Raw genomic sequence first — 24,632 nt, forward strand, 5'->3', positions numbered from 1 at the left:
TTTTAAAGTATTAAAATTCATCTTTATTTCCAGTTTCAAAAGTACATTATATAAGTTTTCTTTAAAAAGTATACTATTTTGTTCTAAAAGTTTGTTAAAAGCAAAGTTTGGTTTGCTTGGCCTAGATGCCTCAGAAAATGAGCAGGTAAGTTTGATAACATGACTAGTGGTGTTTCTCAGGACAGAAGAATCAATTAATGACTTTCTCTGCTGAGAAAACAGTGTTTTGCTCTGCCTTCTGCAGACCTCCCTAATGCTGCTTGGATATATTTCTGTTTCTTTTTGTACTTACAGGGACTGTTGCCCGAAGACTTTTGCCCGGGCAGTGGCTTCACAGATTTCACAGCAGCGAAGGCTTGAGTGTTGGCGTAGTTTGAGGCGGTCCTACTCAATATTATCTGGTTTGAACTGTACATGGATCTTTTGAAATGTTTATACACATTGCAGTTCGCTCTAAGTCTCCTCTTGAATTTCACATCATCGTTAGTTAATTGGAAATCCGGGGATTCATCGCAAGAGTGGCTGGAGCCTATTCGGTACAAGTACTTGCGTTTTTCAAGTTTGCCAGGAGTGGCTTTCTTAAAGCAAACCTCGACATGAGGTGGCTGCACGCAAAGAAGATCACATTGTCGAGATTTTCTGCTTCTCTTCGAACTTTTCCTCGAGCTGGAAGTGTTCGCAGCCGTGCTCGGCAACATCCCAGCAATTTTGCCTTTCTCCTTCTGAATTGTCATAAACTGAATCTTTTCCATCTGCACAATGCGATCTATTAGCTGTTCCAGAGGTCTGTTTGGCCTTGCCGGTAGAGCTTCTTTCCATTTATAGTCCTCTAACATCGACAGCTCACTGAAGTCTATTCTATTGAATGGTGGCGGGAGAAAGTCAGGGTAGGGGTACAGATTGGTTTCTTGGTCATGGTTTGAGCTAGGAGATAGAATCTCAGGGTCGATAACCTCTGGTCTAAAGTCTAAACATGGTCGCTGGTAGCAACTTGGAGGAAAGGTTTCTGACTGATCAATCTCCAAATAATTTGTTTTATTTTCAGCAGGTTTCAATATCCAAAGGGGGAAAAAAAAATTCCGGTTATTTCTCCTGATGTTAATAGGCGCCGTGCTGTAACGAAAGTTGTCAATAGGCTTACTTTCAACTTTGTGGCAGTCACTTTCCAGCATTATTCCTCTTTGATCTCTGTTCAGAGTAGACATGTTGGAGCAGAATCCCGAAAGTTCATCCACTCTTCTAAGTGGATCTAAGGTTGTCAGGCTGTTGGACAAGTGTTTGAATTTCTCCTGATCAGAAATTATTAAAATTTCTCTCTCATTTTTTCCAGGTCCCTCTCTTGAATATCCTCTGAAAGTGGAATTATTGTATGACACCTCAGTTAGACAAGGATATACTGTAAAAGGTGTGTACCACACCTTACGAACTTTGAATTGATCATACAAAATCTAAGTCCAAATCAGTAACAGATGCATTCTATATGTCTTCACAAAGAATAAAAGCCATTGATTTAGTGGGTTCATGTAAAAATGGCAGCAACCGTGAAATTCAATCCAAAGAATTCAATGAAAATAAAATCAGATTTATTCAGTTACTAATTCAACTAAATTGTGCAGATACATGGGAACACCACTACCTGTATGTCCCTCTCCAAGCCACACACCATCCTGTCTTGGAAATATATCACCATTCCATTACTATTGTTAGGTCAAAATCCTAGAACTTCCTAATAGCACTGTGGGTGCCTCGACAGCACAAGGTTTTCAGCAGTTCAAGAAAAAACCCCAGCTACCCTTCTCCTGGGCAATTAAGATCAGCATTAAATGTTGACCCAGCCAGCAATGCCCACATCTTATAACAAAGAGACTAAGGAACAAGAATATACCATTCATGTGCCTGCCCCACCATTCAGTACAATCATGGCTGATCAAAACTTCAATGCCTTTTACTCACCCGTGTATGCCACTGGTAATCAGAAATCTATCAGTCTCTATCTTAAACATACTCAAAGACTGAACTTCCACAGACCTCTGGGATAGTGAATTCCAAAGGTTCGCAACTCTCTCAGTAAAAACATTTCTCATCTCAGACCTAAGTAGCACTCTCCTTATTTTTAAATTGTGCTCCAAAATTCAAAACTTTCCAACCGGGGGAAACATCCTACCAGTGTCTACTCTGTCAATCCCTTTAAGTATTTTGTAAGCTTCAACGAGATCATTCCTCATTCATGAAAACTCTGCAGGACAAAGGTCTGGTCCAATCTCCCTTCATAGGACAGTCTGCCTTCCTGGGAAAAATGGCAAAAATACTTTTGTTGAGATAAGAAGATCAAAACAGCACACAGTGCTCCATGCGTGGCATAAACAAGCTTCTACACATCTGAAGCAACATTTCACAATTCCTGTAGTCGTCATTTTTCAGTAAAGGCCAACTTTCCATTAGCCTTCCTAACAGCTTGCTGCAGCTGCATGTTTATTCCTCAGTAACTTGTTGACAAGGATACCCAAGTCCCTTTGTGCATCTATACTTTCCAACCTCTTATCATTTGAGAAATACTCTGCACATCTGTTTCTCCTATCAAAGTGGATAACCTCACATTAGTTTCCATTTTCCATCTGCCATGTTCGTGTCCATTCACTAAGTCTCCTGAAACTGCTTTACATATTCCCCACAACACACATTCCCCATTTATAAATAAAGAGAAATAATCAACTTCATTGTAAAAATGCAATCATAGAATAAATCTTTACACTGTTAAAAATCCCCATATTCCACATAAAGAAAAAGAAACTGATGTTTTTAGTCCCTTTAAGAAGGTAAATGCTGATAATGCACTGCAACTTCTTTCAGATACATCGGATGTGATGGTGGCTCAGTATTAATATTTTCACCATCATGTTAGAAGATCATGGATTCAGGTGCTGAATGTATTTAATCCTCCTGCAAAAAGTGCAGCAATGCCTACTACTACACTGAGCTGATTGCCTTGAGTATGTGCTCAAACCTTGGAACAAGGCATTGGAAGCCAGAGTGCTACCGCCAAGACACATTTCACAACAACAACAGCAATAGAACAAAAAAAAAGTGAAAGGAGAGATTATGAAATTTATCTGTAACTTGGTTCAGTCAGTCTTGTGGTTGAGGAAAATTGGGATTCAAAGCTTTGAGAACCAGGGCCACATAAGATTGTAGGTAGTAAATGTTAAACTTACAGGAAATGCATGTTGACTTATACTATAATGTTAGTCAAATTTGTTTGTTCCAGAATCATAATTTTAAAGCAGACAGCAGTGACTGCAAGGCTTCCTGATGTGTTAATGGAAATTTGTTTATGTTGTGGGAGATTTAAGACAGGAGAGACAAAACAATGAAAGACTTTGGGTTTAGAATAATCAAAGATTGATTTTAACATACAGAAACTGAGAGATTGGAAAGCAGTTGGGCAGTTCGATGGAGACCTGACTGAAGTAAATGTGGTTTCACCTAGAAAAGGAGATTATTCAGAGCAGTTAAGGGACGATGTTACCTCAGTTTAAATATTTTAGTTTGTGAAAACTTCCAACGTTACAATACAATGCTTAAGATGCATTTAAACATTTCAAATGGCATTATAGTGGGCCTGTTCCTGTGATATACTGTTCTGCTCCAGACAAGCAATGTTTGATTAGAACTCAGTGGAATATTAAAATATTAAGAAGAACTAAGTTCTGAATATTCAAGGAAAAGTCTTCACAACTTATAGGACAGAAACTATGAGGAAACAATTAAGTCAAACCTACAGATTTGATAGGGAAAGAAAACTTCTTTTGATTTTGATTATCTGTAAAGTGACAATGTTGGGGTATAGTTGGCATTTTGTTTTGCTATGTGTTTTGAAATCTTTCAAACTGTGTTTTATTTAGATAACTTGGTTTGGTTAATTTTATTTTGTATTTCTTTTGTGTAATAATCTTCTTTGTTTAATTGTCAAAACCAAACTGCAGCTTTGTGTGCTTATGCCAGAGGGCAGGGGAAACAGTAAAGACTGAGATATGAGGAGCCACGGAAGAGGAAAGGAGAGGGGAGAGTAGTGTAGGGAAAAGGAAGGATGAAAACTTGGGAGGGGGTAAAGATGGGATGTAAGGAGGATTAGACGCCAGGCAAAAAGGAGAGAAAGGTGAAAAGGATAGAAGATGAGAATGGGCAAAATGATTCTCAGTAAAGTTGAGGGGGGGCTGCTACTTGGGTCATTGTAGGTGGGGCAGCATCTGATTTCCCACAGAGTAATAGTGGCACTTGGCAGGATTTGGGGTGTTGGTGTTGGGAAATCCAGCTGCTGACTTGCTAATCTTGCGGGTGACCGGAGCAAATTACTACTATGAAACAACTGGTTTTTGCCGAGTTGTCAGATGTCACATAACATTTAAAAGTCCCACTACAGCATCATAAACAGTGCTACCAGCTGCTGCAGCTCAACACTGGCACCTTCATGGGAGATATTGGAGAGTTGGACCCTGATATTACAGTCTTAGACCATATTTTAAAATGAACTGAAGACTATTTCGATACAGCTAATTGATTTGTTGTCAGTTCCTTCATTAGAAAGGAATGATGGATGCAGTCCTCATTGTTAAAGGTTGTGCTTATCAGTGGGATTGTCCCACAATTTTTAAGTGTTTTAGCTGATGACTGAACACCACGAAAATCACCCCTCAAAGCCTGCTTGGTCTGACTGGTGAGTCTCTTGGCCAATCACAACCTCAAAACTGGTGTTCAGGTCACCAGAAGCTAGTGGCCAATCAGATGCTGGAAGGTTCTATGCTCTAAAGCCTGTTGTCTGGGGCCTACACCTTGGGGAATCCAGTGGCAAGAAGCTAATTAACTTTTAATACTCTTCTCACAGGGTGGGATTCATGGGGGAGGGAAGGTCAAGGGAGTCAGAGGCAAGGGCAGGACTGTAGTTATCAATGGCCAACCCAATGTATGCCTCCAGATTGGGGCAACTGGTGGCATCCCACCCCCCAACCCAGCAAATATATCACCCTGGATTCCCAGTTGGGAAATTAACCACCTTTCACACCAACTATGGAGGCAGACAACTGGGGAGGTGACAAGTCAAGGATCTTAAATGGCCGTTAATTCATCACTTAGGGAGCTTAACTGATGCTAGATTGAGGAAGTCACCTGTGGAACTTCTTGCCAGCACCTAGTGATGTGAGGAGAGGGAGAAAGAATGCAGCAAGTTGGTCTAGGAGGCAAGCTCACCCTCTTGGATCTCAACTTGGCACGGTGGCTCAGTGGTTAGCATTGCTGCCTCACAGCACCAAGCATCCATGTTCGATTCCACCTGCGGGTGACTGTCTGTGTGGAATTTGCACATTTTCCCCATTTCTGTGTGAGGTTCCTATGGGTGCTCTGGTTTCCTCCCACAGTCCAAAGATGTACAGGTTAGGTGGACTGGCCATGTTAAATTATCCTAGAGTGATCAGGGATATGCAGGCTAGGTGGGTTAGCCATGGTAAACGTAGAGTTACAGGGATAGGATGGGGGCTGGTTCTGGATGGGATGTTCTTCAGAGGGTTAGTGCAGATTTGATGGGCTGAATGGCCTCTTTCCACACTATACAGACTCTATGATTCTTCTTGCTTCCTCCAAAGATGGAAAATATCACACTTTGTATATTGTAGTTGATATATGTGTTTTAGAAACTTTACTAAAAATATAATTTCTAGCTGCAAGACATTATACAGAAGGCAATATTCACCTGCTCCTGCTGATAGAGACTTGTTTGGTGTGGTGGTTTGTTGAGTTCCTTTTTGTCACTTCTTCAGAATCTGGTTCAGGACTGTAAAGCTGTAAGAACAACAGCAGCATTTCTGTAAAAACTCTGGGGCTAAACCTGTAATCACACCAAGTTATAAAATGGTTCACAAATTTCCATAACTGTAAACAGGGCGCATGTTTCATCCTGTGGGAGAATCAAGTGCTAGGTAGGTCTCACTGTTCAAAGATACTGGGATGCCCCACCTAAAACAGAGGTGGGGAGGACTTTCTCACAGAGGGTAGTGAGACTTTGAAAACTCCTCATCTAAAAGGTGGTGGAAATAGAGGCCTTTGAAGCATTTTGTTTCAAGACAGAGGTAGATGGATTCTTGATAAACAAGGGGGTGACAGATTATTGGAGGTGGGTGGGAATGTGGAATAATCACAATCTTATTGCACAGTGGAACAGGCTACAGGGGCTAAGTGGCCTACTCCTACTCCTAATTCATATGTTTATGAGCTTAGCAATGGAACAACTTTTCCTGGACTCCTCAGGGCCAGTGAGTTTTAAGTAATTTGCAAAAATTCCCTGTGTGTTTTTCACATAGGAGCCACTGTCTCAGTTGTGTTGAGGGTGGCAGGGAGGTACGAACAAAAAGGCCAGCTCACTGCAGCTCTTCAGAGTGACCTCACAAAAATGTACAGGCTTTTGGGGTCACCAAAATTCAGTACAGTGCACCACCTGCTGGCCAGTCTGTCCACCCAATTTTCTGATGTAGGCACGGAGCCCCTTCCTGAGGGCTACATCGGGATTGCGATCTTTTGTCTCTTTCCTTGCTGACCTCCTTGCAGGGCTTCAGGATGGGATTTTCTGAAGTCTGGTGTCACCCGTTGGAATATGCTATCTCAAACTTTCCTGTGTGGCGTTCTTGAATTTCTGACCTTTGGCACTACGAGATGGCAAATAACTTGTGACTTTTCAAGAACTAGTAGCAGACAAACTGCAGGGGTCCACTGTGGCCGGGGAGATATGAAACCTTCAACTCCAGGATCTACAGTTAATCATTCATAAATCTCCAGGTGGACATTAAACTTCATTTAGGTGTTTTCAGGTCATAATTTAAGTCTCTAATTCGTAATACATCTTTGTCTATTTACTTAAATATTTTATTGAAGCAAGGCAGTTTTACAATGCTAGCAGGGTGACAGTATTTTAAATAACCACCATGAGATTCATGATCTACTTTGCCACAGTTGAAAGAGATCTAAATGCTGCAAAACATGAGACTCATACCTTCCTAAATTTCCTGTCGTGTCTCATCATGCTCAATTCTTCCAGCTGCTGGATTAGCACTTTATACGATGCCTAGCAAGAACCAGACAAGAAAGCTTTACTGACATGATACAATTAAGTCAGTGAATTGAAATTGGCTCAGCAACTGGTTGCTATAACGGTAAAATCAAGTCAAGTGTTATGTTCTGTCTTTAAGAGGCCGATATTCTCATAATATCACTATCATAGATTGGGACCTGAGGATGTAAAGGTCTCAGACGCCATCTTACTACAAATCACTCAAAGCATGACACACTGATAGAGAAATGCTCTTCTGCTGTAACCAAGTAACCTGATACTAGCACAAACACTGATGTGCCTGTCAAATGTCATACATGTACACATTAGTGAGCATAATAAATATCTGGTGGATCTTTCAAAACCATGGTAGCCATACCTAGTTTCTTATATTATGAGTATTGTCACATCAGTCAAAAATACCATCCTGGAGGTAAAGCCAAACCAAAATAGCAATTTTCTGAAGGGACCTGACCCGAAACGTCAACTTTCCAGCTCCTCTGATGCTACCTGGCCTGCTGTGTTACTCCAGCTCCACACTGTGTTACCTCTGACTCCAGCATCTGCAGTTCTTGCTATCTATGAGTTTTACATTGTCCTGTTCTGGATATGGAAAGCATGATAACATTTATGCCTGACACAAACACCAGGAGTTTCCCAGGGGTTCTCCTGCTCTAAGTTGCTGCCATGTATTTTGCTTAAAGATGCTGGTGGATTGCTAACAAAGTAGGATCAGAGGAAAGGAAGCAGGACTTTCTCAAGGTCAGCAACATTTACAGATGATGTGGGAGCTCACAGGTCATACTTGAAAGTGTCAAATGGATAGGAGAAGGAGAGACTGAAGAACATTAAAGGTATTGAGCATAGTCCTTTTCATAAGTTTTTGTGATAGACAATAAGTGATGATTTGGTCAGAGTATCCATTATCACGTAGGAGAGTTTTGATATTCCTTGTAGCCTGTGGTACTCTAGGAATCCCAATGCAAATATTGATCAGTGTGTTGGGAATCATACACGATTGCCCAACCAACAGGTTTTCATTTTACAGAATGTGCTCACTGTAAAAGTTTACAGCTTTGAGTTTAGTTTCAATTGCACACTCTTCTCATGCAGTATAAAATGATGTCCCTTTTTTCAAAGTCTGATTCTTGTGTTCTTGTTCTGGTGAGTAAAATATTGAAAGCTTCAACTTTTTGTCTTCTTTTAGCGATGTGACTTTAAACCAAAAATGGTGGAATTGCTGACCTCATATAGCGATCGCACTGACAGACATGTAATCATTTCTGCAATCGTTCCACTTTGGTGACTATAGACAAGTCATTAAGGTTTCTATTATCCGTGCTAGAGGGGTGTCTGCTATAATTTTGACATTTTCATCACTGTATTAATATGCATATTTTTCATTATGTGGTAGTATTGTAAACAGAGAATGATAGAGTTAAATCAGGTTGATGCAGTTTGGGCCAAATTGAGTGGTTTGGATGGGTCAAAGATTGTCAAGCAGAATGTAGGAACCAGAATGATAAATGACGTGGAAAAACCAGGTGCTATCGAGAACCAGCACCTAGCAAAAACCATCCCGGCAAGTCAGAATTAACTTTAAAACAATTCTTGGGAAATTGGAACTGGCTCTGGATAAGATGGAAATTGTATGGTTTGCTCCTGAACAGAGCTAAGAATAAGCTCCTTGTGGGATGTTTTGCCAGTCCTGTTGGGGAACGAGACTGATGAAGGGTCCTGACCTGAAACGTCGACTCTCTTGCTCCTTTGGTGCTGCCTGACCTGCTGTGTTCCTCCAGCTCCATACTGTATTGACTCTGACTCCAGCATCTGCAGTTCTTGCTATCCCTGGGTTGAATGGCCTTCTTCTCTAGCATAATAATTTTGTGACTTTTGTGTGAGCGGGATTAAGCTGACAGCACAGGCATCCATTAGTCTGTTAAAACACCTGAGCCCTTGCTTGAAAGCTCTGGCATTCTGAACTTTGCGATACATTGCAAAATTATGAAAAAAGTACTTGAACTTAAAATAATGACTGTTTCTCTTTCCACAGATACTGCTAGACTTGCTGAGTTTTTTCCAGTGTTTTTAGTTGTATTTTAAATTTTGCAATATTTATTTGCACAAGGTTAAGAGATGTCAAGTACCTGCAATTTCAGCTCTTGAAATTTTAAAGAGTTTGAATGATTGACTCTATTCGTGTCCTGTATTAGAAAGGAGGTTTCCTTTATATACACGCGCAAAATCGTCAATGAATAACTGTGTTCTGTTAAAAGCTTTGTTTTAAACATGTACAAATGTCATTACAAGATTCACTGCATCTATAGAGTATAATAGGTGAATGAATATGGAAGTGCCATCGGGAAATGAGAAGTCATGGGGATTGCTTGAGGGACGGGGGGAGAAAACATTGACATGGCAGGTGTGAGGAGTCACATCAGGGGCAGGGGAATGAGGTGACATGGATGGGGTGTATGGATTGTGTAGGGTGAGGGCACTTCTGTTTGTATTGTAACTGGGATGAAGTCCCACAGTACTAAAGTGGGCCTTTTAAACAGCCTCCCTCCAAGCTCAGTAGCTCCTGTGACCCCACCCCCCACCCGGCCTATTCCTATAGTCAGCTGAGGAAAGAAGTTCTGAGGAAGGGTCACTGGACCCGAAACGTTAACTCTGATTTTTTTTCTTCAAAGATGCTGCCAGACCTGCTGAGCTTTTCCACCAACTTCTGTTTTTGTTCCCATAGTCAGCTGGCCTGACTGCATCCTGAAACCACACACCCCCTCTGCCCTGGAAATGAATATCCTATCTTGGTGGATAGCTCCACCTGGGGCAGACGGGCAGAGCCAGGAGTGTTCATGACTCCCGGTACTCACATTCAGGATGCAAGTCTAACCCTCTATGCTGGGCCACCTCTGTCAGGATAAGCCTGAAAGTCAGCAGGGCAAGGTGGACTGAAAGCCACAGATGTGCAGAGACAATGACAGAACCATCTTATAAGCAGCGGAAGGAGTTATAATGTCTCCTCAACCTCATTGCACCCAGTTAAACTCTCTATCCAGTTAGTGCACTTAGAAGAGTCATTTAGAAGAAGTCAACAAGAGTTAGGAGATAGAAGTGACAGATGGTGAGCTCATGGTAAAAAGCACGCATTATGATAAAATTACAAGTCACTAAAATTACTGACTTGCAACAGGAAGCAGTAAGTTTATCAGTCAACAGCATTTGCTACCACCAATAGTTCAGCAAAATGAGCCATAGTCAGTTGAGCCCACACCTCCCAGTCCTGCTCTTCCTGAGTCCAGAGGGCAATGCAACAAACAGGTCCCTTGTCCCCTCTCAGCATCCTTCCAGGGCTGAATGGTTTGAATTATCGCTACAATATCAGGCTTGTCAATCAGCCACATTAACCTCTTCAATGCACATTGCTTATCCCAGTCCCCACAACTGGCAAGATTATTCCGTTGTCAACATGTGAAGTTTCTCTGAAACCATAGCACCTCCCTTCCTAGCAGTAGGTGCTGGTGACTGTGATAATTTCCCTCCCTGTAGTCCCTGTATATGTATCCAGAGAGATAACCGGCAACTCTTCTGACCTTCCTTCTAATTCAATATCACTTTTGGAATAAAGATTTTATCACACTTTGTTGGTGAACTTCTGAAGTGACTGTGTTAATTTCAGCATGTCCTGCCCACCAACTCTATGCCAACATGCTAAAGATGATCTCAGCATACAAGCTGAGGATAAAAGAAATTGTTGAGTTACAATTTTAATCTGTTAGAATAAAGTAACATTCTAATGACGCAGCATTATTAGCATGACTCAGCTGAAAATGACCATCAAAATTACTTCCCTTTATAAAAATAATCAAGTCTGCAGGGAGCACTCGAAAGTTGGCTTTTGCTTCCTTTCAGCTTAAATGAAGACGCAGATTCAGTAATGAGCCAGTCACACCATGTGGTAAATGAGGACTGGGTCAGATAGCAAGCAGACAGGGATCAAAGGCTATCACTTGTACATGCTATCCATATCAAACAGGACAACCTTGGCAACATAACAGGTGTGTTACGCTGTTTATAATGCTGTTTTAAATAGAGAGATACCATGAGTATTGCTACAGCTAGCATCACAATCTGTGGAGTCGCCTTTGAAGTGCCGGCTGCAATATTTATGCAGGACACCGATTAGGACACAGTTAGCTTATTACATGCAGTTCCGGACAAGATTTGGGAAAGGATTAACATTAACTGGAATAACACCATAGACGAAAGATTACAATTACCACAATGGACTTGGGAAGAGAATAAAGTAATGTGCACTTAATTGAGGTCTTCAAAATAATGAAAGGTTTTAAGGAGGAAAATTGATAATTATGGTCATGTACTCAGGATTAACACTGGAGGATTAAGAATGACAGAAATGATTTTTCTCTACAGAGAGTTATTAGAAGGAAGAATATTTTACAATAGCTGGCCATCAAAGTAGAGACTAGAGCTTTATTTAAAAAGAGAACTGGATGTTTGTGAAGGAAGAACATTAGCTGATTTGGAGAAAGGATAAAGGATTGAGGTTTGGAAAGTTCAAATTAAACAGTCAGCACAATGGTTTCAAAGGACTCTTCCTCCATTCTAACTTTTATGATTCTGGTGAACCTGACCAATCAATTGAATCAACCATTATTGACCTGTCCTTTATTTAGTTGACTGTAGAAGGTGCTGCTATAGAAAGAACACATTATATAATTTCAGTATAAAATAAGCTCCATATTCTGTATTTGGTCTGAAATTCATTGTGTAAAGAGTGGATTAAAATTTTTGGAATGAATGAGGAATAGTAGGAGTGTGTACATTATTCATCTATAAAGACCTGTGAAAACTTGCCTCTGAGTCATTTTACAAAGCAAATTATGAAATTCACAATATTCGTTCAAATGTTTCATATAAAACTCTGGAATTCACAAATGGATGAACTTTGGGACATTAACACTAATTAAGTGACTCATTAATTGCTGATGAGTTGTTAAATAATTCCTATTAATCATACTGGACTATTCAAAAAGTATATTGAGAAGTTATGTTTCATATACCAGTGGATAGGACATTATAATCTGTTAACATTACTATGATTTGTGTGCAGCATGTTATTTTGTAAAAGCAACCTTTATTTCCAACAACGATATAATTTCTAGTTTACAGTATAGGCAGTTCCCAGGTTGCAAACGGATTCTGTTTGCAAGTAGATTTGTACACAATTCGGAACACAATGTGGGACAATATAAAGGAGCTGTTCCTAACTACAGGAAACATTTGTAATTACACCCATGTTTGGGATTGCATCATAAGTACAAGCTTTCAACTGTTTGTAAATCAGGAACTCCCTGTATTGTCCCAAAAAAAAGAGAAGACTTGCATAAATAGATGAATCTTATGAAGATATGACAATATACTGTGGTGTGAGATAATGATTCTGAAAGGGTTAATATTGGAAACTGCATGAGGCTCCACCCAATATGATAATGTTAGAATAGCTGGGAGGAAAATTGAGGAGTCCAGCTGGAGATCCCAGCGGGGTCGAATGTATCACCCTGGCTCCTGACAGTCTTACTATTTGTCAATGTAACTAGTACACATTGCAATCATGTAAAAAAACACTACATCTTGTTCTGAAAACATCTGCTTCTTTTCGTTGAATGGTTCATTCCCTACTACTGTTAACCAAACAGGCCCTAGGACCAGTAGAGCAAGGAGGATTGTGGCAGCACTATTAGCTACCATTAGCTAAAGCTGGATGATTCCACAATATATACAACAGGTGCAACACACGATGCCATCTTCCAAAAATAATTGCTCGTCAATCTCAAACATACTAGTCTAGAAGAGAATACAAGAAGACTTTTAGATGCATTCTGTTTGCAAACAGTACAATCATGGTAAGACATGAGTTGACATTTGCAGTTCCTTCACATGCTAATGTGAGAAGTTGGGAATCAAGAAGCAATGATTTGACGCTTCTGTGGAGACAGAATGAGATAATTGTAAACAGCCATTCCTAAATCCACACTTGAACTTTTCCTAGAATCTGCCTCCATAATCTCAACAATTACTCTCAATGCATTTTCTTTTGATTGTTTGGGTGTTAAATTGGGCTGTGCTGAGTTTCTGCCCTTACTAACACAAGGGATAACTGTGTGCCCCTGTCACCCAGCAACGCTAAAGGCATTAAGAGAGACATTTTGAAATTGAATGACACAGGCAATCAATTGCAATGGAGATATCATCCATTGTGTAGGTTCTCCTTTGAATCTCCTCTACCCAGTACTGGAATCATATATTCCAGCTGCACTGCTGATGGTGAGCATTTCCAATTGATCACTGCAGAAATCCATCCAGATCACGTAACTCTGTATTTTTAAAACAACGTCTTTATTCTTTTTGCATATTTCCACCTTGGGATATGGATGTTGCTGGTACTTTTCACCTACCATGAGTTGCCCTGAGAAGCAGCTAGTGGCTTTTGGCTTTGAGCTGCTGTATTGTGTATGGTCGGGATGTTTCCACAGCATTGTTGGGTAGAGAGTTCCTGGGTCACAGCGGAGTAGTTTGTTCTATTTTACTCTTGTTATTTTTGGTCACAGTATTGATACAACTGAGTGGCTTGATCAGTCTAGTTCAATAAAATGATACAACTAAGCAAATTAAGTAACAAAAGTACATAAAAAAAAGAGCTACCATATAGCCGAGCTGGTTAAGGTAGCGGCTGTATAAAAAGTGACGAAATTTGTTCTCTGTTCTGTGCTGAATTTTTTCATTCATTCATGAGATGTGGATGTTTCCATCTGGGCCAATATTTGTTGCCCATACCTAACTTCCTCGAAAAGGTAGTGGTGAACTGGCTTCTTGAACCACTGCACTGTCATATGATGTAACTCCATCTACAGTGCTGTTTGAGAGGGAGCTCTACAATTTTGACCCAGTGGTTGTGAAGGAACAGCAATATAGTTCCAGTTCAAAATGGTGTGGGTTGAAGGGGAACTTACAGTAAGCAGTGCTCCCATGCATCTGCTGCCCTTGTCCTTCTAGGTCGTAGAAGTTGCAGGCTTGAACGTCGTTGAAGGAACCTTGGTGAGTGCAGCAACTTATCATGGGGATAGCACATACTTCTGCCACTGTCCATTAATGGTGGACGGAGTGAATGGTGGAGGTGATGGATAGGGTGCCAATCAAGTGGGCTGCTTTGTCCTGTTGACTTTGAGCTTCCTGGATCCTGCTGGAACTGCACTCTTTCAGGCAAGAGGAGATATTCCATTACGCTTTCCCTTATAAATAACAGTTTGGCTTTGGAAAGTTAGGAGGTGAGTTACACACCACAGATTTCAGAGCCTCTGATCTGCTCTTATAACCTTGCATTTATATCACTGATCCATTTACATTGCTGGTTAATCCTCATAATTCTCTGGATGCTGATGGTGAGGAATTCAGCAAATAGTAATAGTACTGCAAGTCAACAAAACATGATTAGACTTGCTCTTGCTAGAATTAGTCATTGCAAAGTGGGGCACATTATTACTTCCTGCTGTCCAGCCCAGGATGTTGGTTTTGGACCCTAGCAGCATTATCCTCACTATGGATGTTGAATCCTTCTATAACCCTATCCCCTACCTGTATGGTCTATGGGCTCTCTGCTTCTTTCTTGAATGGAGGCCCAAATAGTCCCCAACCACCACCATCCTCCTCCACCCAACCGAGCTTCCTCTCTCATTAAACAATTTCCCCTTTGTTTCACTTCCTCCAAATTAAAGGCATGGTTATGGGCACCCACATCGGCCCTAGTTATGCCTGTCTTTCTGTGGGACTTTTGGAATATTCCTTGTTCCAGTGTTCCTTCGGCTCCCTCCCACAACTCTTTTCCCAATGTATCACTGATAATATTGGTGACACTTCCTGCTCTCATCCAGAACTGGAAAAATTAATCAATTTCTACCTTCTATCATTGTCATCCGATCCAGCTCTGACTTTTCACTTCCCTTCTTCAACTTCTCTCTGTCCACTTCCAGAGTTAGGCTATCTACTAATCATTACTGACTCCAATAGTTACCTCAACTACACTCTATTTCCTGTAAGGACTGCATTTCATTTTCCCAATTTCTCTAACTCTGTCTAATTCTGTTCTGCTTTTGCCACCTTCTACAATGGTAATTCCAAAATGTCTTCCTTTTTTTCTTGACTGAGGATTCTCTCCACTATGGTGGACAGCGCTCTCAATCGAAGTCTGCATTTTTGTTGCATTTCTGCTCTAATCTCAGAACTGCTATATGGTTTCCCTTGTTCTCACGTTCCACCATCCCACCAGCCTCTGTATTCAAAGGATCATCTTCTGCCCATTTCCCCCAACTCCAGCATGATGCTGTCACCAAATACATCTTTCCCTTCCCCCTCAACTGTCAGCATTCCTAAGCAGCCATTCCTCTGGTGACACTGTCATTCACTGATCTACCATCTCCAACACCTGATCACACCTCCTATTGCATTTTCCTATGCAATAGCAGGAAGTGTAACACTTGCCCTTTTACCTCTGCCTTCTTCACTGTCCAAAGCCCAAACACCTCTTTCAGATGAAGCAGTGTTTTGCTTGTACTTATTTCAATTTTGTCTACTGTATTCACTGCTCACAGTGCTGTCTCTTCAACAATGGGGAGAACAAACATAGACTAGGTGACTGCTTTAAGGAACTCCTCCACTCAACCTGCAAGTGTGGCCCAGGTCTTCTGGTTGTTTGCCATTTTAACACACCACCTTGCTGTTATATTCATTATTTTTGTCATAGTGATTCCAATGCAAGCTAAAGCAATAGCAGCGCATTTTCCATTTAAGTACTTCACGGCTTTCGGACTCAACAGTGTGTTCAATAAATTCAAACCATGAACTCTGTCCTCCAGAGATAGTAGGAATTCTGTCCTCCATTTTGTTTCCTCCATGTTGTTTGGCTCCTGCCCTTAAAAGCCATCACCCAAGTTTCTGGTTTTGCTTTCAGCAAAACTGACCTATATTCTGCTATTAACATCTAAAATTAATATTTTCCTTGGATCTGAGAGACATGAATGGTACTGAACCGAATGCAATCATCAGCAAATGTCTCTGCTTCAGGCATTATAATAGAGGCAAAATCATTAAAGAAACATTGAAGATGACTGGTCCTAGGATGCCACTATAATTTTCAGCGGTGCCTCTATGTTAAGGGAGGAAAAAGTTGACTGGGTTTCAAATCACAATTATAATTCGAGCCCAGTGTATCACTACAGATTAGGTGAGAAAGGATCTAGCTGTGAACCTCCCATGCTCAAACAAGACTAGTGTTGATTAGCTAGACTCATGCATGAATAATAAAGCTACTTGGCCAAGATACCTGAGAAGTGCATTACAGCAATGATTCAATATCTGCAGGAGAACAGGTGTGAAAATGATCAGAAACAATCTGAGGATGTGGGCATATTTTTCTCTTCTTCTCTTTGGAAGAGAGGATTTCCCAGGAAAGGTTCTTAGAGGAAAGCTGAGGGGGGAGGATCACAGTCTTATGAATTAACAATGAAAGATGTAGTGTACTGTCTTAATGAGTGATCAATAACCCACCCCATGCTGCCTTTAACCTGATCTTCCTCTGTGCTGGATGTTTCCTGGACAAACTCTTTATATTTAATAAGTGAAAGAACTGTCCCGTAAGTACCAACACTTCAAAACAAACTTCTGGAAATAAGATGGGTCAGAATGGAAGCTAAAAGCAGTCACAATTCACCGCCACAGCAAAAGCCTCTGCCCCTAATTTATTTAATAGTATTCATCAGATATAGCATAAATCAAAGAAAATAATTACCTTGTTTCTGGCCAGTGTTGACTCTTCTGTGGGAACAACATTACGTTTATTGTAGATTTTCTTATGTTGTAAGATTTAAAAACTGTACTTTTAAAGTATGTTCTAGCATATCTTGGCAAAACTGAAATACTCACCAATTTTTGTCAAATCAGTTTCTGACTTACTACCATTTCTGTACACAGAAGATAGGTCCAATTCTAAACTGCCATCAGATGTAATCTGAAGTAAACAAAGGCTTGTAAGTAATTTTATGCCAAGCAATAATACTGACATATGCTCGAAAACATAACAATTTTATACTTGGATATTTCAAAGCTCACAAGCTCTCTGTGTACTGTACCTGTTGCAGGCATGAAGCATATATCTATGCATGTTAAATTGAGGATGAGCAAGATTTTACTGTTACAGCTCGTCTAATAGCATTTGCTATGAGTTCAACATTCTCCTGCACCCTTCATCGCAAAAATATTTACCCACAGAATTATTAAAATGCATGAGCTGAGAGTGAGGGAAACAGGGCATTTGGGATCTTTATGAACAGAGCAACTAATTATATACCAACTTAACCAATCAGACTGAAGGGTTGTGAAATAAACAGTGTGTATTGAGAGTGAAAACTCAAAGGGGAGTGAATTCAATATTAAATCAGGCAAAGAAAGAGAAAAAAAAACAGAAGAAAAGCAAGATTGGACCAAGAGAGTAAGGAAGAAACAGAATGAACAAGCATCATTTAAAAAAAAATAAGTTTGGTATTTTTAAAATCTCAAATAAAAATGAGTATTTAATGAAACAATATTCCACGCTGTCATTAATTAGTCATCCTTGCCAGACAGGTTGAGTAGGAGTAATTAACAATTAAGTTGTTAAAAATGAAATTACACTTTAAATGATAAGATGTAACTTCCTATGGGACATTTAGTTAATACCTATCACAGAAAATACAGCAACTCCATGAAGGCAAAAGACCAATGTTGTGAAGCAAACAATGGGGCAATGCAACTCCAATAATTACTTTTGGACATTAACATTTAACTGTACGTCTGCTCTTTACCTGAAGCTGCTGTACCATTTATGCCTAAAAAGTATGTAGGTCTGATGATAGACAGTAATCGTTTTAGAGGGTCTACAATCTCATGGAGCCTGAAGGGAACTCGAGGTTTCTAACCATCATTCAAAATGTGACTACTGCTTTGTAATCAACCCAGTTTTTAAACAATTTATTGCAAATTTGTATGTTCATTAGCTGGTACGTTTTGCTTCAGTGCAATAAATTTGCAGGCATAGTCTGACACACAATATGTATCATTGAAAGTTGGCAGGTAAAATATGTGCTTGACATACCCACCCATGTTTGTTTGTTACACAACTGCTAATCAACATTACATAAGTTGAAAAGTGGTAATGTTACTGGTTAAAATGCAGACAAAAACTTAAGTAAGGATATAAGTTATGTCGATGAAGAAAATGAGAATAGACTCACTGCATGCCCAGCTTACTTTATGATTTTCTTTTAGAAATGAAGAGGTTGAATTTCATTTCATAGAATCCTTACAGTGTGGAAACAGTTGGCCCTTCGGCCCAACAAGTCCACACTGACATTTGGAGCATCCCACCCATACCCATCCCCCTATAACCCACCTAACCACTACAGGCAATTTAGCATGGCCAAACCACCTAGCCTGCACATCTTTGGACTGTGGGAGGAAACTGGAGCACCCGGAGGAAACCCACGCAGACACAGGGAGAATGTGCAAACTCCACACAGTCACCCGAGGGTGGAATTGAACCCAGGTCCCTGGCACTGTGAGGTAGCAGTACTAACCACTGAGCCACCATGAATCTTGAAGTAGGTTAGAAACACAGTCAACAGTAACAGGAGTAGGCCATTCAGCCCTGCGAGCCTGCTCCACTATTCAACATGATCATGGCTGATCATCCAACCCCTGTCCCTGCCTTCTCCCCATAACCTTTGGTCCCTTTAGCCTTAAACAAGCTCTAAACAATCCACTTCATATGTCAGTCCTGCCATCCCAGGAATCAGTCTACAATCTGATTCAAAATCAATGATGGCTTCCATAGTTGAATAGTTGGAGGTTGTTCTTAGAGGTGGACTCCGTACCTAGAACAGGTTCTGGGAATGAATGAACGCTGCTTTATTTTGCTTCAATGGCACTATGGGTCATGGCTCCTGGTAGTGTGGTTCACTACAGCAGTCCCTTTAACTGGCTTTTTGTTCTGGATGCGTTCTGAAATAACTCCACAGAGGCCAGAATCCTGTCACCAAGTCACTCTTTATTTATACGAGCATGCTACGTGACACTGGTCCGGCTTCCTCAGAGCCAGCTCTCAGAATGAGCAGAACCTCTGACATTCCTGTTCTTATCTGTCAGCCAGGGCTCTCTGATATTAACAGCCCCAATCAGAGAACTCATTTTCTATGAGGTCCACCTGGCTAATCTTGTTACAATCATTACATCTTCTCTGTGTCTCTGTCGAGAAGCAGTTGTTTGAAGTTTTCCCTCTTGCGGTGTTTAGGTGATCCTCCTTTAGGTGGCTGTTCCCAGCAGCTTTTTATCATAATGAAGCAAATGTACATGTTAACTCTGAAGGATCGTTGCTCCACAAGTCAAAGTCAGTTATGTTAGAATTTCTGGTCATGTATTTTGTGTCACCTGCTCACCTATACAGAAGCTTTGAGTCTTCACACATTTTGAGGGTTCAATGGTCAGTCTTGGACACCATAAATTATTTAATAGTCCCTTGTCACTGACTTTTGAGATAACACAGTCTGCTATTGTTTGTTTCTGGATGCAGTTGCATCCACTAAGAGAAGTCATATCACTTCGGGGAGCCATTTTGTAAAAACTCCTCGTGTCTATTTTAAAGACAATTTAGCTTTCTTTACAAAATATATAATATTATAACTGTATGATTGTGACAAGACTCAAGAATCACGTTACACTTCCAGGGATACCTGATCTGAGAGCCTGCAATGAATTGCAGTGTTTCTTGGACAACTATATTTTCAGACAAGAACTCATGGGTCTCAATCCATAGGCACCCTCTTCCTCAGACTGAGCTTCAAATGTGGCATATTTTCACCCATTCCTCTATCTCCTTTGTAGTTACAAATCTCCCCGTGCATGGCCTCAGTCGCACTAGCCTATCCTGGGTGAAATTACATAGAAGACATAGCACAGAGGCAGACTATTTGGCACTACTAATCTGAGCTAATGTTTATGCTCCACATGAGTCTCCTTCCGTCCTTCTTCATCTAACCATGTCAGCATATTCTTCCACTCCTTTCTCTCTCATGGGTTTATCATGTTTTCCCCTTAAATGCATCAAGGACATTTGCCTTAAATATTCCTTACAGCAGAAACGTTCACATTTTCAGCACTATTTGTGTAAAGATGTTTCTCCTGGATTCCCTACCGGACTTAGTGGTAACTATCTTATACTTATGGCCCCTAGCTCTGGTCTCCCCACAAATGGAAACATCTGCTCTACATCTATCCATTGAGTTCTATCATAACTTTATTTGGTTTCCCCTCAGTCTTCTCTTTGTAAAGAAAAGAACCCCATGGTATGAAGGATCTCTTCTGCACTGTATGATTCTGTGTTCAACATCTCCTGATAAATATATCTTCCAGGTCTCTTATCATAATGCTCGAGTTACATTTGCAGGTAGGATGCATTCGAAAACATTTTTTATGGAAGGGCAGCAAAGAATGTATGGGGGGTGGACGTAGTATTTGGGGTGTCTTTTGTTCATGGGGGGCACTCCCCAAAATGTTACCCCACCTTTGCTCCTGGTCACCTGGCTTCCAAAACCCTCCCCACGCATACCCACTGGCTGCTCTTCCTAAGTTGTCCAATCCTGTCACACTCCACTCTAAAGGTCTTGGGACTCTGGGGTTCAGCAAAGTTCTCCATGGGCCTGCCTGCAGTCCCAGTAGTTTCCACTACTGAGTTCTGGCGCTGCTGAGACTCCTAGAGTTGCCTATCAATCCAACTGGCTGACAGCTTTCGATGATGGGACTTCCTTTTCCTACAGTTTAGGATTCTCACTTTCAGCTTATTCACATAGCACAACCTTCCCACCCACCTGCTGTGGGACAAGCTTTCTTTTAGGTCAGGTAGCTGACTATTGCAATGGCGAGGGGAACTAATATACATTCCCCACCCGTGCATAAAACTGCCAACATCTCAATGTCTTGGAGCCAGAGATTCTGGAAATCAGACAGTTGCTTAGCGATTCTGGGAACCTGTTCACTCCCATGTCCTAGAACGTGCACAAAACTCTTTCTGCATTAACTGTTAAACCCCTTCTTCACTCCCTTAACCCTACATTAAAAGATTTTGCAATTATTCTTTCAATTTGTTTATCAATAACAAACCAACACTGTAGATACTGCTGTAAAATCACATTTCAGCCTAAAGTGTCAAATCTAATAAAGATGATTAATTGAATTCCAATCATAATAATTGAATTGAATTCTTTTTTAAACTAAGTTTCAAGCCATTGTGCTTTTCTTAAAACAAAGTTTATGAACTCCACTACTCTTCAGATCTGCTACATTACTGGTTCCAGCAAAGCTAGAGATCCTCATGTTGAAAACCTGGGACAGGCGAATGGCTACTGACTTCTGAATGCTCACGTTTTGATAGATTGGAGGCCAGTGCAAATTACTACCACTATATCACAGATCACCTTTGTTTTTCATGCTCCCTCCTCACTTCTGCTAGCTTTAAAACTCTTTCTTTACTATTCAGTTCTGATGTTGAAAGGTTAACTCTGCTTCTTTCCCAGGATGCTGCTTTACGTTCAGATAAGGCTTAGAGCTTATGTCATGTCCAGGCCTCAGACTGATTTTAGGCATGATCCGAGTCTGGATCCCAGTTAAAATTACCCCTCTGATCCCACTCATAGAAATTGCTTCCTTTGATGCAAACTCAGGACAACAGCACTCTTTCCTTTATTTGAGAAAACAGGGAAGGGCTCAAACAAAAATGAACCAGGAATGGAGCAGTTAAATCCAGTGACTAGTAGGCAGATGAGGGATATTTCCTCTGGAGAGCAAAGTGTCATTATTGGAGCAGGTTCACTGAAGCCAGAGGATTGGTGGAAAACCCATTGTCACAGATAGAACGGGGAAAGTCTGTGCCGACTATGTAAAGGTAGGGGGGATCTTTTCAGGTTGTCATAGTTGTAGAATTATAAGGTCTACACCACAGAATAAGGCCCTTTGGCCCATCAAGTCTGTGCCGGTCAAAAGCAATCACCTACTATTCAAATACCATTTTCCAGCACTTGGCCCATAGCTTCATATGCTATTGTATTGTAAGTGCTCTTCTAAATACTTCTTGTATGTTTTGAGGGTTTTTGACTCTATTATCCTTACACACAGTGTGTTACAGGTTCCCACAACCCTCTGCATGAAAATGTTTTTCCTCACATCTCATCTAAACCTTCTGGCCCTTACCTTAAACCTATGCCCCCAATAATTGATCTCTCCACCAAAAGGAAAGTTCCTTCCTGTCTACCTTACCTATGGTGAGTGATAAAAACTGTGTTTAAATTCTTCTAAAAGTAGCATCAATAAAATCACTGTAAGAGTGAGAGAGTTCAGGGTGGGCTAGAACTGTGCTCCCATCTCTGAAGTCTGCTAAATCAAACCCAACACACATTCCAGGATGAGACTTTGATGCAGGACAGAGACAGTTCCACCTATCCTGTGAAAAGGCAAGCAATCCTGGAGCTTGTGGACTTCAATGCAACATTTTTGATGTATATGCAGGAAGGAGGCTCTATTTCTGTGTCACCCTACACAAACTTCGGGCAAGGTGTTTTTGAAGCATGGTCACTGCTGTACCATAGAGAAAAGACTTCTTGAGTCTGAGGGTCAATTCAGTTAAGGAAAAGAAGATAACAATAACAGGATGGAGCTGGAGAAACACAGCAGGCCAGACAGCATCAGAAATGAAGAAGGGTCCTGACCCAAAATGTCAACTTTCCTGATGCTCTGATGCTGCCTGCCAGCTCCACACAGTGTTATCTCTGACTCCAGCATCTGCAGTTCTTACTGTCTCTAATAGTAACAGGAGATTGGCTGGACCATTGATTGAGCTTTAAAAAAAGAGGGCCCACAAATGATACTGATGTAGGATGGAGGCTTAGATTAAGTGGAGAAAAAGAGACAGTGGTAAAGTGGTCATGTGACTGCACTCAGCCTAGGGGCATGGCTCCAAGAACTTAGGTTCAAATGCTGCCAAGGAAACAAAGATCTGGAATTGAAAGTTAACCTCAGCAATGGTGACCATGAAACTATCATTGACAGTTGTAAAAAAAAATGCAGCCAATTCACTGATGCCCTTCAGGGAGTGAAATTTGTCATCCTTACCCGGTTGGGACCACATGTGACTCCTAACCCACAGCAATGTGACAGACTGTTAATTGCCCTCAGTTGAAGAGTAATTAGTGATAGGCAACAAATGCTGGACTCGACAGTGATGCCCATATCCTATGAAAGGTTAAAGAAAATAATTTGTGGCTGTCAATTTTTCTTTACTGTGCCTTGGTTTAGCAACTGCATTCCCACCTCTGAAGTCTGTCAATTTAAATCCTGCACATAGTCTAGGATAAGACTTTGGTGCAGGACAGAGGCGGTGCTGCACTGGCAGAGGTGCCATCTTTGGATAAGACAGAAATACTGATGCCCCCACCCACCCCCAAGTTAATTTCAATGAATATAAAACATCGCTGAACTATATTTGAAAACCATAAGTGAAGCTCCCTGTGATATAAATCACCACCCATTGGTTTCTACGCCAATTCGTGTTCATTTTCTATCGTGCAATCCATTCATTTGGAAATAATTCTATAACATGTAAACTAATTTCTGTTTCTGCCACTTTCAAGCCTTTCATACCTCAGGACAAGAACACGGACAGCTGTACATTTTTATAAAAGCTTCACATTTAATAATCTTTGAGGACTTGAGTTTGAAGGATTTTGGTTGCACAGATTGGCTTTTTTAAAGAGGTCAATCAGAGGACATTGGAACTTCTTTATGAAGGTGTTTCTTAGTAGTCACATGTCTTATTGATAATAGCTTGTTTGTTTGTGTGGGGTCACCTGACTGTTGCTGGTGTTTTGCAGGCTTGGAGATTGTTTGGAGTCGGTGACTAGCTGGCTGCAGGAGGCGATGGCTTAGAGGTATTAACACTGGACTGTTAATTCAGAGACCCAGATAACTTTCTGAGGACATGGGTTCATGGTGGAACTTGAACTCAATAAAATATCTGGAATTAAGAATCCAATGATGACCATGAATCTCTTGTTCGATTGTCAGGGGAAAAGAAACCCATTCGGTTCATTAATGCCTTTTAGGGAAGGAAACTGCCATCCTTACCTGTGCTGGCCTACATGTGACTCCAGACCCACAGCAGTGTGGTTGACTCTCAACTGCCCTCTGGGCAATTAGGGATGGGCGATAAATGCTGCCTAGCAGGCGACGCCCTCATCCTGATAATGAATTTAAAAAAAACTTCCCAGCTAAGGTCTAGGGATAGTAGGAACTGCAGATGCTAGACAATCTGAGATAACAAGGTGTAGAGCTGAATGAACACAGCAGGCCAAGCAGCATCAGAGGAGCAGGAAGGCTGACGTTT

The 24,632-nt window shown here is 40.9% G+C and overlaps 1 protein-coding gene across 1 annotated transcript; it reads right to left on the reverse strand.

The window, feature by feature from the left end:
• On the reverse strand, window positions 1-17,171 carry LOC109934993. The gene is made up of 5 exons (XM_048607836.1): window positions 17,093-17,171; window positions 16,959-16,984; window positions 7,037-7,108; window positions 5,744-5,832; window positions 1-1,350 (listed from the first exon to the last, which is right to left on the reverse strand). The coding sequence occupies exons 3-5, from the start codon at window positions 7,064-7,066 to the stop codon at window positions 195-197; spliced, it is 1,275 nt and encodes a 424-aa protein (XP_048463793.1). The 5' UTR covers window positions 7,067-7,108; window positions 16,959-16,984; window positions 17,093-17,171; the 3' UTR covers window positions 1-194.
• Window positions 17,172-24,632: the final 7,461 nt, after the last annotated feature.

Source organism: Rhincodon typus, chromosome 2 (genome assembly GCF_021869965.1).
Source record: "Rhincodon typus isolate 14 chromosome 2, sRhiTyp1.1, whole genome shotgun sequence".
In the NCBI taxonomy this organism is placed as follows: Eukaryota; Metazoa; Chordata; class Chondrichthyes; order Orectolobiformes; family Rhincodontidae; genus Rhincodon; species Rhincodon typus.